This window comes from Loxodonta africana, chromosome 2 (assembly GCF_030014295.1).
Source record: "Loxodonta africana isolate mLoxAfr1 chromosome 2, mLoxAfr1.hap2, whole genome shotgun sequence".
In the NCBI taxonomy this organism is placed as follows: domain Eukaryota; kingdom Metazoa; phylum Chordata; class Mammalia; order Proboscidea; family Elephantidae; genus Loxodonta; species Loxodonta africana.
The window spans coordinates 189,384,568-189,402,377 of NC_087343.1; the positions used below are offsets into that span (position 1 = coordinate 189,384,568).

Genomic DNA, 17,810 nt, shown 5'->3' on the forward strand with positions numbered 1-17,810 from the left:
TGGCAGAGGAGGATTTTAACAATTAAGTGGATAGGAAGATGCATTCTGTGGAAACCAGTCATCCTTTTTCCTCAACCACTCCCATCATTGCCCAATGGGTTCGTGAACAAAGTGGCCATGGTGGCAGGGATTGAGGTTATGCCTGGGCTCGGCAACATGAACTTCCACTCACCAAGGCGGACTTGGATACAGCCACTGCTTAGTGCTCAATCTGCCAGCAGTAGAGACCAACATTGAGTCCCCACTATGGCACCATTCCTCAAGGCAATCAACCAGCAGCCTGATGGCAGGTTGATTACACTGGACCACTTCTATCACGGAAAGAGCAGCATTTTGTTCTTACTAGGATAGACATTTACTCTAGATACGGATTTGCCTTCCCTGCACTCAGTGCTTCTGCCAAAACTGCTATCTGTGGACCCACAGAATGCCTTATCCATGGTCATGGTATCCCACACAGCATTGCCTTGGAGCAAGGGACTCACTTCATAGCAGATGAAGTGCAGCAGTGGGCCCATGCTTGTGGAATTCACTGATCTTACTATGTTCCCCATCATCGTGAAGCAGCTATCTTGATAGAACGATGGAATGTCCTCCTAAAGACACAGTTACGGTGCCAGCTAGGTGGCAATACCTTGCATGTTTGGAGCAGTGTTCTCCAGGAGGCTGTATATGCTCTAAGCCAGCATCCAATATATGGTACTGTTTCTCTCATAGGCAGGATTCATGGTTCCAGGAATCAAGGGGTAGAAATGGGAGTGGCCCATTCCCTATTACCCCTAGTGACCCACTCGCAAAATTTTGACTTCCTGTCCCCTCAACCCTATGTGCTGCAGTCTAGAGGTCTTAGTTCCAAAGGGAGAAATGCTCCCACCTGGAGATACAACACAGATTCCACTGAACTGATAGTTAAGAATGTCACCCAGCCAGTTTGGGCACCTCATACCTCTGAATCAACAAAGAAGGGCGTTACCATCTTGGCTGATGTGACTGATCCTGAAAACCAAGGGGAAATCGGACTGGTGTTGCATAATGGAGGTAAAGATGATTATGTCTGGAATACTGGAGATCCCTCAGGGCATCTGTTAGTAGTACCATGGCCTGTAATTAAAGTCAGTGGAAAACTATAGCAGCCCAATTCTAAAATGACTACTAATGGTCCAGACCCTTCAGGAATGAAGGCTGGGGTCACCCCACCAGGCAAAGAACCACAACCAGCTGAGGGTAAAGGGAATATGGAATTGGTGGTGGAAGAAGGTACTTCTAAATACCAGTTGTGACCATGTGACCAGTTGCAGAAACATGGATTTCAATTGTTATGAGCATTTCTTCCTTGTATGTGTGCATCAAATGTTTTTGCTTTCTTCACTTATAAAATATAAGGTGGAAACAGGGCCAGTGCATTTTCAGTTGTATGCATGTTAGTTGTATCATGTTAGGTGTAAGTATGACTTTGTAATTGTCCATCTTTAGAGATTGTGTATGGTTTAAAGAGATGCGTACAGGTCTCAAGTTGACTAGGAGTAGACAGTTATGGTTAAGGACTTGGCCAGACCGTGACTGTCAGTGGTTTGGCAGTTGTGTACTGATACAGTTTGGCAGTTATGTAATGATGTAATTTAGTACTTATGATATAGTCATCCTCCATGATGTGACCTGATATCAACCAATCAGTTGTAAGGGGCGTTTCCTTGGGGGTGTGGCCCGTATCCTATATACGTGCGTGCGTGTGTGTGTGTGTGTGTGTCCACACGCACACATTCTGGTAAAGCTCACGCGCTGGCTCTGGATCCTGCAACCTGTTTGTCGTATCTGACCTTCTGCTATCTTAACTGCCAGTCTTGAATTCATCAGCCTCCACAGCCAGTGAGCCAACAGCCTGCTGTCTGACCTGCCGATCTTGGCTTCAGCAGCCCCTACAGCTCCTTGAGTCAGGAGAAGCCTCCAGCCTAACGCCAGATCCACAGACTCGAGACTTGTCAGTCTCTATAACCACATGAGTCATCTCCTTGAGATAACTCTCTCTATATGTTTTTTTTTTCCTGTACAATCCCCTTTATCTCTCTTCACTCACCTCTTCCATGCATTCATTTATGTATTCATTTTTTTCATCCCGTAGCTATTTCCTAAGCTTCAGATGTGTGCCATGATCTGTGCTAGGCACTGGGGATACAGAGAAGAGTCCCACATGGTTCCAGCACCCCAGGAGTTTGCAGACTAGTCTCCCCATTCACCTCAGTTGCAGTCAGCCCCTTGTACTCACTCAAGCATGTTTTGTCCATTCTCTTCACTTCTGTTCCCACTAAGCCTCCACTCACATCTCTCCAGCCATCCTGCTCTATCTGGCGTCTGGATTTTCTTAGAAAGAGTGTATACTCACCGTGTAGTGGTAAAGCATCAAACACAAACCAGATCTTTCCTTATTCTACCTCAGCAGGAGATCAAACAGGGAGCATTCGAAGTGAGAGCATTTAATTAGCACCTTGCTACAGGGAAAGTATGGACTGGCATATTTGGGTAGGAAAGTCCACTTTGCTTTGTGCTTTCCATCATCCACTCGAGGAATGATTCTCTGGATCCCACAGCAGGGTAGAAGAATGGGAGAGGAGCCGGGGAGTGACAAGAGATGTAGTTAACATAACATTTGTTTTGTTTTTTTGCTTTATTTTTTCAGGTGAGATATTTGTAGAATAGCTTCATGTTTACAAGTTTTCAGAATATCAAAAACACCTTGATTCAAAATCCATACTAATACCTGCACCAGACCAAATAAGGATGCTTTCTGGACTATTTTTTGTTTTAGGTTATTTTTGTGACTGCAACTCTCAATGAATTTAGATCATTGTGAGGAGACTGTAATCTCATTTATCTGTAGCTAATACAAGATATGAAATGGGATATTTCCTGCAGCCATGAAATTCCACTGGGTCAGGCCAGGTAGGGTAACCTCCTCTAGATGTCTTGCAGATGTTGAATTTAAAGAGAATGGATGAGTGTATTGTTATTTGTTGAGTGCCTACTATGTGACAAGCACAGTAGAGAATGATTGATACACATGCACTCACTCAGCTCTCCCAGCAGCCCTTCAAAATAGTTGTTATAATGCTCCATTTTATAAACTAAAAGCGCATTGCCATCGAGTCGATTCCAACTCATAGTGACCCTATGGGACAGAATAGAACTGCCCCATAGAGTTTGCAAGGAGTGCCTGGTGGATTTGAACTGCCAACCTTTTGGTTTGCAGCTGTAGCTCTTAACCACTACAACACCAAGGTTTCCCTCCACTTTATAGGGAAGGAAATAAAAGCTCAGAGGAGTAAAATGACTCATCCAGGGCCCCAAGTTAAGTCAGTGATGGGGCCAGATTTGAGCTCAGTTCTGACTGGCTCCGAAGCGTGTCTCCACCACACCATGTACTTTCCCTTCATTGAGACGAATTTCCTACAAACTCATGTCAAACCAAAGTCTGTGAGAAAGGGATAGAGAATTAGAACACATCTGAGGCAGCATGGGTGTGGCTTTCCTGAAAGGATCAAGCCATGAAACTCCCCTTCCCAAATGTTCCCGTCACCAGTTTGTCAGAAAGGTGCTTAGGATAATGCAGTGGGATACTGTATTTAGGACATAGGCCCTAGAAAACGTAGCCTGGGTTGGGCGGATTTGAAATGGCTATTCCAGCCATCCCTATGGCAGTATTGGAGTGAGCAGAAGTTGGGGGAGTGGAGTCCCAGCTCTCACAACCATTCCTTATACCAAATATGATGGTGCTTTGTGACTTGGTAAGAAGTCGGGTGGGCAGGACAGAGCTGCAAAGGGCTCTCTCCTTTATTCTTCAATATTCCTGTCTTTAACCACAGAGAGCCTCCCACCAGAGATCCCACAGTACCTGGAACAGGACTCAGTATTTGAGCATTTCACCCAGTATTCCTCCATATGGAGGCCCTTCTTCCAAGAAATTTCCCCACTGATTGGGCTCTTTCTCCCATACCCTACTCTAGCCAGACCCGCGGATTACTCAAAAAGAGAATTCTGGAAATGGGCCGCCACATCAATACCATTTGAGCAGATTTGCTCAGTCATTTCCATTTTTCCGGAAGAGTAAAAAGGAAAAAAAAAAAATCAGCCATTTTAGCCAACTTTATTTTTAGAAAAATATTTTATTCAAACATCTCCTTACTTATTACAGACATAAATACATGCATTCAGACAAATGAATCCACGGGAGAACCGTATAAAGTAATTGGCACATCACTTCAGAATGCTTTGTCAGTTACTGGAGGAGTTTGGTGCCTCTAACTTTAATCTTTTTCATTAAAATATCCATTCTACCTTCAGATTGTGAAGCCCATAATATTTTAGACTGTCTCCATGGATCTGTTAGTTTCACTTGTCAATTTAATTTGTGGCTGTATGACTTTGGGTGGCTTGTTAGATTGTACATGGAAACATATGATCTGCAAATGATGTTCAACATGGCAGGCTTAGGACCTCCCCTCTCCCCAGAGGCAGCATGGATGTGGCTTTCTTGAAAGCACAAGCCGTACAACTCCAGTCTCCAAAGAGACTGGACAGACAAGAAATAGCAATTGGCAGATTTCATGGACAATCAGCCTAACTGCTGTTTTGATGATGATATATGAAACAGCAGGTGTTTAGAGCTGCAAAGAAGCTCATTACTGTTGTGTTATTATATACCTTAAATGTTCATAGTGCTTCTTACTCCTTGCAGCACTTTTTATATACACCATCTCATTTGATTGTCATAGCTTCCTAGTGCTGGGTTATTATTTCTATGTCTAAGGAAACTGAGACACAGAGAGAGAGAGATGCAGGTTATCTTAGATAACAGGGTAAATCCAATTGCAAAAATGCCAGTGGACAAAACCAAATATATTCCAAAGTGAGCCCAGTCACCAAAGTAAGTCCAGTCAGGAGGGTGTGTGTAATGGTCTATGTTCTGTGTGAGGTAGGATGCAGAAGACAAATTTGCCATTTCCCCCAACCCCCTTTGGGGAAGAGCTCAGAAGCTGTGGGAACAGAAGAGCTAGCGGAGAGGTAAAGAGGTCCAGAAGCTGAAACTTTGCCATCAGCTCCACAGAAGTGATTTGCCTCCTCCCTGGCCTCCCTCCTTTAGTCTCACCTATGCAGTACACATTTTACATGTCCCCAGGGGGATCTTTCTTAAGTGAAGATCTGAGCATGTCTTTACTTTGCAGCAAACCTATCAGTGGCTCCCAATGCCATCAGAATGAAGGCCAGATTTATCAGCATGGTCTTCCAGGCTGGCACTGAGGTCTCCTTCCAGCCTACATCTCTTCTCTTTGCCACACTGAGTTCTATACCATTGTAGAACCCACAGTGGAAACTCCCAGCCTCCTTTCTTGCCACTTTCTCAGCACAGAGCATATTTTTGACGAACTCTTCAAGTGTTACCTTCTCTGTAGAATCTTCCCTGGCCTCTCATTGAGGATCCTTCCCCACTGTGCAGCCACAGCACTTTGCCCAGCCCTGTTACCTACTGTCTCTCCACCAAGAGGCGTCAGACTCCTCAAGGGCAGCAGAGTTGTGGTAAATGGCTGCGTTCTCTTACCTCCCCCTAGCTGTCTTGCAGACTTTGAAGTTAAGAAAATGGATGACTGTCTGCATGTAGGTGTGAGTGAGTGAATTAGTGAATGGTGAATGAATGAGAAGCCTTTAGCAGCCTGAGCCAACAGGAAACATGGCCTTCCAAGGTCACATAGAATGTGACCCATTCCTCTCTCTCTGAGGAGAGAGGCCTCAGAGAGATGTGGCCTTTCCATAACTGTTGACCCTTTTTGGTGAAATGAGAAGCAGAAAAGCAGGCAAGCTGGGGCTCGGCCTGGTGACCCAGCTGAAAAGAAAGCACATCAGGGCTGAGAGGCAAGTATTTATGCTCTTGGCCCTCAGGCCTCTGACTTCTACCCTCTCCAAGGTTCTCACCAAAGCTTTTGGTGGTGGAAACCCTTCCTTGGGGAGCCGGAGGTCTTTACCAAGAGTCCCTGCAGGTAACATCACAGGCTGTTTGTCAAAGCTCTTTGTCCAGGAAGAGTCTTCTTGGCTATTAGCAAGATGTAGGGGTGGAAGATAAGGTCATAAAAGGCTTGGGATTAGGGAGAACTCTGAGCCAAGGCCTCAGTGTCTTCATGTGGCTCTGTCTTCTAGATGATGTCTGTCCTCATGAACACCATCGTCTTCGAAGACTGTCGGAACCAGTGGTCAGTGTCCAGGCCTCTCCTGGGGCTCATCCTGCTCAACGAGAAGGTGAGTGTGATGGCAGGAAGGCCCACGGGAGGTGGCCACCAGGAGGAGGGGGAAAATGGTAGAGAGGCTGTGCACCAGGCTAAGCTGTGACAATGAAGGACAGAGGGGCAGGGCCACCTGAGCTTGGGCTGAGACCTTGAGAACTCCAGGGCAAGTGCATATTCCCCCAGAAGGCCCTTCCTCAAAGGCCACAGATCTTCAGGTAAGAGTAGCTCCAACACCAGCTCTGCTGGGTGGGTAGTTTGCTCAGTAGCACTCTGAGCCTGCCCTCATTCCCCTCCCCTCATTCCAGGGGAATTCTGAGCAGCAACCCTCCTGGCCCCTTCCTCTGACCTCCTTTTATATCTGGGCTCCCCACTGTCCTCAGTGGAAGCAGCAGCCCCTCAGGGGTTCATCCAAAGAGCCAGCACCCTTCATCAGGGAGCACTGTCTCCAGCTTCTTAAGCGCACTCGTCACCCTAGGCTGTCTCCCATGCCTCTCCAGGTTCCTCTTGAACTCACCTCGTCTCCCTAGCAGTCAGTAGGAATAGTGCATTACTGCTTTGGAGAATGAATTGTCTATACAATAAGATAGTACTGGGGAGAAAGACAGTGAGATTAGAGGCAGCCGCATACATTAAAATTCAAACTGAAATCCCAGCCTTGGAAGGAAACTAATAGAAGAAGAAAATATATCAAAAAGAGAAGAGCTGTCTCATCATTCACCTGTACTGAAGTATCCAATTTTAGCCACATTCAATAGCACTGTCATTCATCTTCCCTCGGTGTTATTGTGATTTAAATCCAAGCTCTATAAAAGAGAGCAGTTCTTTTAAAATGATTGAGAGGGAATAAGGGCAAATTCAGTGTTTAGAAAAAGCTTATGACATCACAATATTATACTTTACTGATGGAGGCAATATTTCATGGTTCGGGATGAAAAACTAATAATTTTCTATTTGGTGTGAGTCACTGCATCATTATAAAAGGGAAAAATAAGTCATTTTGTGCATTCCCGATCTTGTTCAGGAAGACATTGTGGTTTAAGTGTAATGCCTCTGATATATAGTAGTTAAGTATTAGTCTGACTACATATTAATTATGGGTGTTTTTGATGTGAGCTGTTTTAGTGTATGATAGAAATTAAATATCATGCTGTTTGGGCTTGGAAGAATAAATGCATGACTGGCAAAATGTTGTCTTTGTGCTGAAATTAGGCTGTTTCCAATGATTAGGAGCTGTGTTTAGCATAAGAGCTTTTGTTTGTATGAAAGCTCATAGGCCCAGCAGAGAAGAAGTGGCTGTGCAGTTATTTGTGACCAAGTGTGACAAGTTTTCCTTAGTGCCAGAAAGCTTAGTCCCCCAGCTCAGCAGGGCAGACCCATCCTGACCCAGGAGCACAGCGACTTGGGATACAACCTGCAGTGGAGGAGGATTCACTGAAGCCATGGAAGAGGACGAGGCCTTTGGGGGGACCCTTGGCCTGGACTTCAGTCGTCCAAAGCGCTCCCTGGGCGTTTTTAGTTAACTTCCTCTTTCGGCCTTTCTGCGATGAGTGGAGAGGAGTCAAGAAGAGCTTTAAGCATTAGATCCCCACAGGAGGAGGGAGGCAGGGACTCCATCAGCATAGGCAGTGACCATGGAACAATTACAGCAGAGACATTTATGGGAAGGAATATCAGTTTACACCTAGCAATGTCTCTGTTGCTTTGGTTTCCTCTAAGGGCTTAAAGTTCAAAGTGGACCTGGACAAAAACTCCTCTGGGAATGAAATGAGTCTGGAGTAGGTCAGAGCTGGTCCTACCCCCATCCCCAGCCTCACCCTGGGCTCTCTCCAGGAGCAGGTTTGGGTCAGAGCTCTCATGCTCATTCCATCTCCCAACAGTATTTCGGTGAACTGCGGGCAAGTCTGATAAACAGCCAACCTCTCCCCAAGCGGGAGGTCCTTGCCCAGTGCTTCAGCAACCTGATGGAAGGAGTGGAGCAGAACCTGTCCATCAAGAACAGAGACAGGTAAGCACTGCCCAAGAGGCCCAGCATCTGTGGGGAAGGTGGACATTCCAGGTTTGTAGAAATAACTGGGTTGCGCCTAACACCACTCACACATTGGTGTGGCTTTTCTCTTACCCCTTGCTTTCCTGGACTCGATTCAGTTGCATTTGGTAAATATTGCTGGGTATTTGCTTTGTTCCAAACATCATGCTAAGCGTTGTGCAGGGAAGCAGAGATTAATAAAATACAGCCTTTGTCTTGAGTAGTTTAAAATCCAACAGGAGAGATATGAAAAATAACTGTACTTGAAAAGGTCAAAAGAAGAAAGGCTCAGATATGTTGCAGAGAACGAGAAAGGCTTCCTGGCATTTGAACAAGCACAGGCTTTGAGGTCAGACCAGAGTTCAAGCTAAATTTCAGCTCTGCCCCTTATAGGCTGTGTGACAGTGAGCAAGGCAGTTAGCTTCTCTGATCCTCACTTTCATCACCAGTTAAATGGAGATGATAATACTCGATTGTGATGCTTAAATCACAGGATAGTAAAGCATGGAACTTGGAACATAGGACCTACAATAAATATTAGTTCCTCCCTCCGCTGTCCTTTAAGAGTGGCTGGCATTGCAACTGCCAGTAAGATGTAAATGAGAGGAACCTGAACGTATCAGCTGTGCCAGAATTTGTTCATTCATTTCTTCATTCATTTAGTTCACAAAACTTTCTGGAGGATCTACTATGTTCCAGGCGTGGAAGATACCCATCGTGAACTAAGTGCTCTAGGCTCCTGCCTCTTGGATCTTCACTCTAGTGGAGGGGACAGGCAATAATGAATGATGGAGAAAGAAAACATGTCCAGAAAAAAACCATCTGCACCATTCTTTCATAAAAGTGGTAGCATTCAAATGCTGCACCACTTGAAATGTGCCTCGCAGGTCATGCCCAAAGCCACAGTGTATCATGGAGTCACCGGCCTGGGCTTCAATCATACAAGCCAAGTCGGAAGGGTCCTGCAGACACGTGCCCTTGACTGCTTGTTTCACACCAAGGTCCTCCACCAGGCAGAGAAGGGCAAACCTAGGTGGCAATTTGAGCACCCCTTCCTGAGCCACTCTGTGAAATCGGTGCCAGGCAGCCCTCCTAGCTGAAGAGTGAGCATGGCCTGAATGTTCTCCACATGCCGGGCACTGTGCTGAGCATTTACAGGCATTGTCTCAATTGACTCAATGAGTTTTCACTTCCTACAGTCACTTGTGGTAACTAATTGCGGTAGGCACCAAAAGGTTAAGTAATTCATACAAGACTACCCAGCTAATAAGTGGTGGAGCCAGGATTTGAACCCAGATATTCTAATCCCAGTGCCCCCTCTTTTTGAACTGTTAAATTCAGTTTTCTTCTCTGTAAAATGGGGCTATTAATATATACCTTTGCGAAGAGCTGTGATGATTAAATGAATTCTGTAAAACACACAGTCAATTCAGTACCTGGCACATAAGCTTTGGTTCTTTTCCTTATATTTCTTACTATCTTTTTGTAATTTGACTTTAAATAAAATTAAACAGTGGAACCACCCCTTGAAATGGTCAGCGTGAATGTGGTGGTAACTCTCGTGTGCCAGGAGGGGAGGCAGAAGGGTAGTGGGTGCTGGTGGGCGAGCAGTGATCGCGGTAGAAGTGGAGAGGAAGGAGCTCAGCCCTGATCCAGAGCCCTCCTCCAGAAGGAGCCCTCTCCAAGGTCCTGAACTCCATCGTGGCTTTCCCACCCTGAGGGTCAGAGCAGCGCAGCCTTGCCAACTTTTCTTCTTTCCACAGGTTCACCCAGAACCTGTCCGTCTTCAGAAGAGATGTGGCAGAGGCCCTGCGCTGTGACGGCAGCACCGAACCACCAGGCAGCCTGGACATGATGAGCTGACCCAGCCTTTCTCGAGACCCATGTAGGCCAGGGTCCCAGGACAGTGACATTGGCTAACCCAGGGGCATCTATTTTTCAAAATAAACAACAGCAGCAACAAAAAGCCCTACTTTTTTTATAAGTTTGGCCTAATTATAAGAGTTTATAATAGTACAAACAGTGTCAATTCAGTCTTTGCTCTGAAAAAGGAAAAGACATCTTTTCCATCTTTCTAGCAGATATCATTATCTCTGTTCTCGTATTGCTCTGAAAGGGTGTATAAATGATATCTAACCAAAGAACGTAATAAACCAGGTTTGCATCTAAGTGTGTACTGGTTAATGGCTCTGCAATCAAGGCTGTGAGTTTGTTGGTGATGCAGCCTTCAACATGGACCCTGGATTGAGACAAATGCCATTTGAACCTGTTAAACGAGTAGTTTATTATGAGTCTGGAAGCAGCAGCATTAGGGACCCTGCACTGTGGGCATTGAGAATGAGCCTGGGAGCTCTGCAGAACATCCCAAAGGACCACACACAGGCCTCGCTGCCTCAGCAGCATCTGATAAAGTTGAGAGACAGTAACACAATTAAATGACTTACAAACAACGTTTGCTTTTCCCTGGCATAAATCTGAAGTGGTTCAGTCTAGAAGAATTAAGCCATGCAATCACTGCCTGCAGAGAGATTTCTTCAGAAGTCACGTAGCCCTAATAGGAGGTTTTGGGTGTCAGCACCCAGGCCTTATGCTCCTATCTGATTTTAAGAGAAGCCAAAGTTATTAAAATACAGGACTTGAAGCAGCTCTGCCTTCTTGGACCATCTAAAATAGTCCTGGGTGCTAAAATTCAGAGTCATGGTGATGGAAAAGTTCAGAGGGTGAGGAACAGCTGGTTTCCACCCCTCCACAGCAACTCTGACGACTGTTAGGATTGTGGCAGGAGATATGATTCAGTGACGTAACCCAAATCCAACACACGGAGTAGGCCTTTACAGTCTGTGATCTTCTGTAACGAGGCTATTAATTTGAGATTGCCACTGTCAAACGGTTTTGCCACTGCTCTGTCTTCATGGCCCAGACTTGTAATAAATACCCTGCCCTTTGTTTCTGGTAAGACATGAAAGGCTAGCTTTACTGTTGAGCAAGAAGTAAATCCACAGGCTACTGTTATAATCTTGTTTCTCAGATTAGTGTTTCTGGAAACCTCTCTTGATAGTTGAGTTTTGCAACAGGCTTGTGATATAAAAGCAGAGTCATTCAAGTTTATTTCCAAATGTTTGTCTTCCATGTGTGAACCCAGAGAATCAGGGAAAAGTGTGTTATAGGTGGAATTACTTCTGGTATCTAATGAATAAGCAAGGCTGTGGCCTTACACTGTGTTTCATTAGGAAGGGGAAACATAATTTTCTTTGAGAAGGCAAATTCTGAACTCTAAACAACACCATTTAGACAGGTTGATTGAGAACTTTTATTTCTCAGAAGCTTATTATTGTACCCTCGTCCCACAAAAATGCTTCACAGAAGGCCTATCCTATTCTGGCACTGTTTTCTTTACAGAAGTCTAGGACTGAAAGCACCATATGTTTTGCATTCAAATGCTCAAAAGAAAATGACAGTGTGCTCTTGCGTTTCTTTGCCACACCACCAAAGGTCTCCTGGTGGTTCATACCAGGCAGGGCAGGCCCTGTCGACCTTGGCCTTGGATCGCGGCTCTAGGAGGAGGACCTGCCAGGCCTGCCCCACTGCTGATCCCAAGGAGGCCTGCTTGTGGGGTTGGATCAGGAAGCACACTGTGCACAGCATGCACAGGCTGGGACAGCCTCCACATAGCTACAGGTACCGATCATGCCCTCTATGTACGTTACCGCCCCTGTTCCTCACACCAGCCCTAGGAATGTAGACAGCATTGTCCCCATTTTTCAGATGAAGAAACTAAGGCTCAAGGGTGGTATATAGTTTACAACATGTCAAGCCAGGATCTGAACCCAGATCTCTCTCACCTCAAAGGAATTTCTGATCTCTGCCAAACAAGACCTATATTTCGGAATGTTGAGTTGACACCACTTAATCATTAGGCCCATTTTCATTTGTTTTTCAAAACTCTTGTATTAGTTATCTATTGCTGCATAACAAATTACCCCAAAGTTTTGTGGCCTAAAACAACATTTAGTATCTCACGGTTTCTGTCAGTCAGGAATCTGTAGCTGGGTCCACATTTCACGGTCTCTCACAGGCAGTGATCAAGGTTTGTTGGCTGTGACCATCTCCAGGCTGACTGGGGAAGGTTCTGCTTCCAAGCTCACTTGTGGTTACTGTCAGTAGTCTGTTCCTCACAGGCTGTTGGACTGAGAGCCCCAGCTCCCCTCTCCCTTCCTTGCACACGGGCCTCTTCACAGGGCAGCTCACAACATGGCAGCTGGGATTATATTGTATAATCATATCACAGGTATATTTAACTTAGTCACATTCAGCAACAGGAACAAATAAATGGTGCTGGCAGTTCGACAGAGCCTACCACTTAGCAAGCAGTGCCCCAAGAGTGCGTATGAGAGAGGATTGTGGTCCACTGTACAACATACCCCTCTGATGGAATTCTAACATGTATTTTTTCATACAAGTCAATGGCTTCAGCTGATGATCAGGCAAGAAACAAATTAAAGGTATTTAGACTTGGATCCATTTTCACCTCCAAAACCTGACTTCAGAACCTAGCCCTGAGAAAGCTATATCCTATGTTCTCAGTGCTTCTGTTTTTCCATGCTTCTCACTAGGACAGCAAGACAAGGGAACTTAGGGTCCCTGCCCTGTATGTGATGATCAGAGCAGTCCAGAAAAGCCCTCTTGGTCCCCTGTCTCCCTTCCACTGGTCCAGCCAAACCAGAAGTGCCTTTGATTATGGTATTGGAAGTTCCTTACCAAAGGCAAAACCAACCTGGGAGGGCCAGGCTTGTAGCCGTCAGCTGAGATCAGTGAGCAAATTAGCTAACTGGCATCAGAGACCTGACCATGATGACCAAAAAAACTGCATAGGTTTGGTGAGAGAAACTGGGGAAAGTAAAAGATATGGGAGCCTTACCTAGATGTGGGTTGGTCCAGCAATTTTAGGGAAGTAGCGTTTGAGAGAATTCAGCTCCTTGCAGTGAGGAGGAGTGCCTGAAGAGAAGAGAGGACGGAGTGGGAAAGGAGAAAGGAACGGCTTCAAAACAAACATTAAATATTAGAACTGCTGTCATTCATTGAGCACCTGCTAAGCATTGTAAATTGCTATTTCATTTAATGCTTCCCAATAAGAATGTCAAATATGTATTAATAGTGTCCCCATTTTAGAGATGAGAAAACTGACCCAAGGCCACATAGCTATAAAGTGGACAAACCAGAATTCAAACTCAGGTCTGCCTAACACCAAAACTCATTTTTTTTATTGTACTTTAAGTGAAAGTTTACAATTCAAGTCAGTTTCTTATACAAAACCTTATACACATATTGTTATGTGACCCTAGTTGCTCTCCCTACAAAGTGACAGCACACTCCTTCTCTCCACCCTGTACTTCCTGTGTCCATTCAACCAGCTCCTGTCTCCCTCAGCCTTGTCATCTCGCCTCCAGACAGGAGCTGCCCATATAGTCTCATGTGTCTACTTGAGTTAAGAAGCACAGTCCTCACCAGTATCATTTTATGTCTTATAGTCCAGTCTAATCTTTGAAGAGTTGGCTTTGGGAATGGTTTTAGTTTTGGGATAACAGAGAGTCCAGGGGCCATGACTTCTGGAATACCTCCAGTCTTAGACCATTAAGTCTGGTCTTTTAAGAATTTGAGGTCTGCATCCCACTTTTCTCCTGCTCCATCAGGAATTCTCTGTTGCATTCCCTGTCAGGGCCGTCATTGGTGGTAGCCAGGCACCATCTAGTTCTGGTCTCAGGTTGATGGAATCTCTGGTCTGTGTGGCCCTTTCTACCTCTTGGGCTCATATTTTCCTTGTGTCTTTGGTGTTCTTCATTGTCCTTTGGTCCAGGTGGGTTGAGACCAATTGATGTATCTTAGATAGCCACTTGGTAGCTTTTAAGACCCCAGACACCACTCACCAAAGTGGGAGGCAGAGATTTTCTTAATACACTTTGTTATGCCAGTTGACCTAGATGTCCCCTGAAACCATGGTCCCCAGAACCCCGCCCCTGCTACTCTGTCCCTCGAAGTGTTTGGTTGTATTCAGGAAACTTCTTAGCTTTTGGCTTAGTCCAGTTGTGCTGACTTCCCCTGTATTGTGTGTTGTCTTTCCCTTCACCTAAAATAGTTCCTGTCTACTATCTAATTAGTGAATACTCCTCTCCCTCCATCCCTCCCCACCCTCATAACCATCAAAGAATGTTTTCTTCTGTGTTTAAGCCTTTTCTTGTGTTCTTATAACAGTGGTCTCATACAATATTTGTCCTTTTGCGACTAATTTCACTCAGCATAATGCCTTCCAGATTCCTCCACGTTGTGTTTCATAGGTTCATCGTTGTTCTTTATCAATGTGTAGTATTCCATTGTGTGAATATACCAGAACTTGTTCATCCATTCATCCATCGACAGGCACCTAAGTCGCTTCCATCTTTTTGCTACTGTAAACAGTGCTGCAATGAACATGGGTGGGCATATATCTATTCATGAGAGGGCTCTTATTTCTCTAGGATATACTCCAAGGAGTGGGATTGCTGGATCGTATGGTAGCAAAACTCATTATTTTTCCCTACTATATTCCTTAAGGAAACCCTGATGGCGTAGTGGTTAAGTGCTACGGCTGCTAACCAAAGGGTAGGCAGTTCGAATCCACCAGGCGCTCCCTGGAAACTCTATGGGGCAGTTCTACTCTGTCTTACAGGGTCGCTATGAGTCGGAATCGACTCGACGGCACTGGGTTTGGTTTGGGTTCAAATCCACCAGCAGCTCCTTAGAAACTTGGAAACTCTATAGGGCAGTTCTGCTCTGTCCTATAGGGTCATTAGGAGTCAGAATCAACTCGATGGCAACAATTTTTTTTTAATACTACTTAAAGAAGCCCTGGTGGCACTGTGGTTAAATGCTCTGCTGCTAACTGAAAGATCTGCAGTTCAAACCCACCAACTGCTCCTCAGGAGAAAGATGTAGCAGTCTGCTTCCATAAAGAGTGAAAACCCTATGGGGCAGTTCTACTCTGTTCGACACTATGAGTCAGAATCCACTTTACAGCAATGGGTAACATGTTTTATAATCCCCTAAACAGGTACTTCACACACCTGGGCCGTTAGAACAGTTGACGGATGGGATGTGGAGCCCTTTGGACTCTCAGATGGGGCCGGGCCCTCGCAGAAAAAGGCTAGGCCAGTGCATGAGCCCCTCATATGCCACTGGTTCCTCCTCCTCCTTGAACTTTATAAAATCATCCTGGAGACTTTTTAATGTTTTATTGAGGTGCAAGTTTACGATGACAGCAAACCTTTCAAACTACAGCAAGAGTAACCTGCCTCCTTGGTGTATTAAAAAATAATGTTAGTGTCGGTTTTTACGTCCCATAGTTTGGATTGCTGATAAGAGCGCTTCCTTGACAAGATTCTTTTTGAGGTTTACAGAAAGCGTAATAAAATATGTAAGTTACATTTCCACAAACAAAAGCTATAACATAAGTTATTTATAAGCGTGAGATACAAACAGTATCATGATAAATAAACCATAAAAGGTACCTGCAACATCCATCTTAATGTAATTTGCCCAACAAAAGTGTTGAAACGAAGTCAAATTTAGTAGAGGAATCTGTCAGGAAGAAAGGAAAGTTGTAGAACACAAAATGGGAAAAATGGCTGATGGGCGGGGGAGGGAAGCATCAAAGGCACCAGATGGGGTGTGAGGTGCCTGAGAGGGCCACGGCCATATCACCTGTCCTTGGTCCCCAGAGCCTACATGCTGACCAGCCCCTGCCAACCCTGCATGCACCTCCATCTGCATGTCTCTTGCACACAGTCTCTGCACACACTGCTGCTCATTCACGCCTCTGCATCTCCCATGCCTCTTCCCCTCCACCTTTCCATCTTAAACCTCTATTCTAACCCCCAGCACTGTGACCAGCCTCCCCTCCCTGCCTTCTGCCCCCTCCTCGAGCCCAGGGTCTGGACCTGACCCACACAAGGATCCTGGAAATCATGTATTCATTCACCTACCAAAGATAAAGCAGTAAACGAGACCGACAAAGTCCCTGCCCTCAGAGAACTAGGGAGCAGGATAAACAAGATGGGTTCAGAGGACGACAAGCACAGTGAGGGAAATAAACACACAGAATGGGCAGAGAGGTGACCACTGACCGGAGTCTTGAAAGATGCAAAGGCACCAGCCATGGGAAGAGCTGGGGAAGGTAAATGCAGAACTGAGTCTGCTCCAAGTCCTGGACCCAGTTTTCTCCCCTCTGTCCTTATCCCCTCATCTAACCTTACTGTATGCTATTCAGCATAACACCACGAACCCTTGATGGCTGCTCTATGGTGAGCCCAGCCCTGGGCTCAGCCCTGGATGTGGAACTGGACACTGCTAACACTGCTCTGCCCTGGAGGCACTCCCAGGCCAGAGGGGAAGGCAGATGTCCACTCCTGTGGCCAACCCTCCCCTTCTCTGGGCTCCTTCACCCAGACTCCCTTCTGCTGCTCTCCCCTCCCTACTTGGTCAGCTACTGGGAACCTTGACTGCTCCCAGAGTGCAAACGGGGTGTGAAATAAAGGGAAAGCATGGAGTTTGTGGTCAAGATAGCCCTGTATTTAAATTCCAGCTACACCCCTCCCCACTCCATGCCCTTGGGTAAGGAATTTCACTCTCCTAAGCCAACTGTCCTTCCAGCCTCCTAGGCTGTGGTGGATTTGGTCAAGAAGACAAATATGGAATGGTTGAAGCAGCCTCTGGTGCCTGGTGGCCTTTCCCTTCCTTCTTCCTGCTGGCAAAGTCCTGGGCCCTTCTGACCTCCCCAGGAAGATCCTTTCCCAAGTCCCCTCCACTGAAGAGCTCAAACTCCATTACTTCCACAATCAAATGGGAAAACTGAAGCCCAAAGTTGGGGCGTGGCCCAGAAAATCTGAGTAGGTGCTTAGTAAGTATTTGTTGAGTGAATGGGTGAATAAATTTGGGCAGGTGCCAAAAGCCTCCCATCATGAGCACTGGGAGGCCCCTAAACAAACAAAAAAAACCCATACCCATTGTGGTTTGTAACTCATAGCAACCCTATAGGACAGAGCAGAAATGCCCCATAGGATTTCCCAGGAATGGCTGGTAGATTCAAACTGCCAATCTTCTGGTTAGCAGCTGAGCTCCTAACCACTGCACGACCAGGGCCTCTGGAGACTGAGGTATGAACCAATAATGGTGGCAGGGCAGGGTAGGTCAGCAACCTGTTGCACTGTGTGTGTGCCAAATTATGTGCATGTGTCTTTTTCTATTAAAAACCCACTGCTGTCGAGTTGATTCCAACTCATAGCAACCCTATAGGTCAGAGCAGAACTGCCCCATAGAGTTTCCAAGGAGCACCTGGTGGATTCGAACTGCTAACCTTTTGGTTAGCAGGTGTAGCTCTTAACCCCTACACCACCAGGGTTTCTGTCTTTTTCTACAGTGCATCATATTTCCACCAGTCTTTCAAGGAGGGCTGCTGACCTAAATATGTATAAGAGCCCTGATTC

At 45.7% G+C, this 17,810-nt stretch overlaps 1 protein-coding gene across 1 annotated transcript in view; it reads left to right on the forward strand.

The window, feature by feature from the left end:
• The window catches only part of LOC135227201 (ran-binding protein 17-like), an 88,692-nt gene extending 78,344 nt beyond the window's left edge, over positions 1-10,348 (forward strand). Inside the window, exons 10-12 of the mRNA XM_064279110.1 lie at positions 6,184-6,282; positions 8,147-8,274; positions 10,059-10,348. Of these exons, the coding sequence (XP_064135180.1) occupies positions 6,184-6,282; positions 8,147-8,274; positions 10,059-10,158 (327 nt within the window). The 3' untranslated portion in view covers positions 10,159-10,348. The remainder of the gene's footprint in view (positions 1-6,183; positions 6,283-8,146; positions 8,275-10,058) is intronic.
• Positions 10,349-17,810: the final 7,462 nt, after the last annotated feature.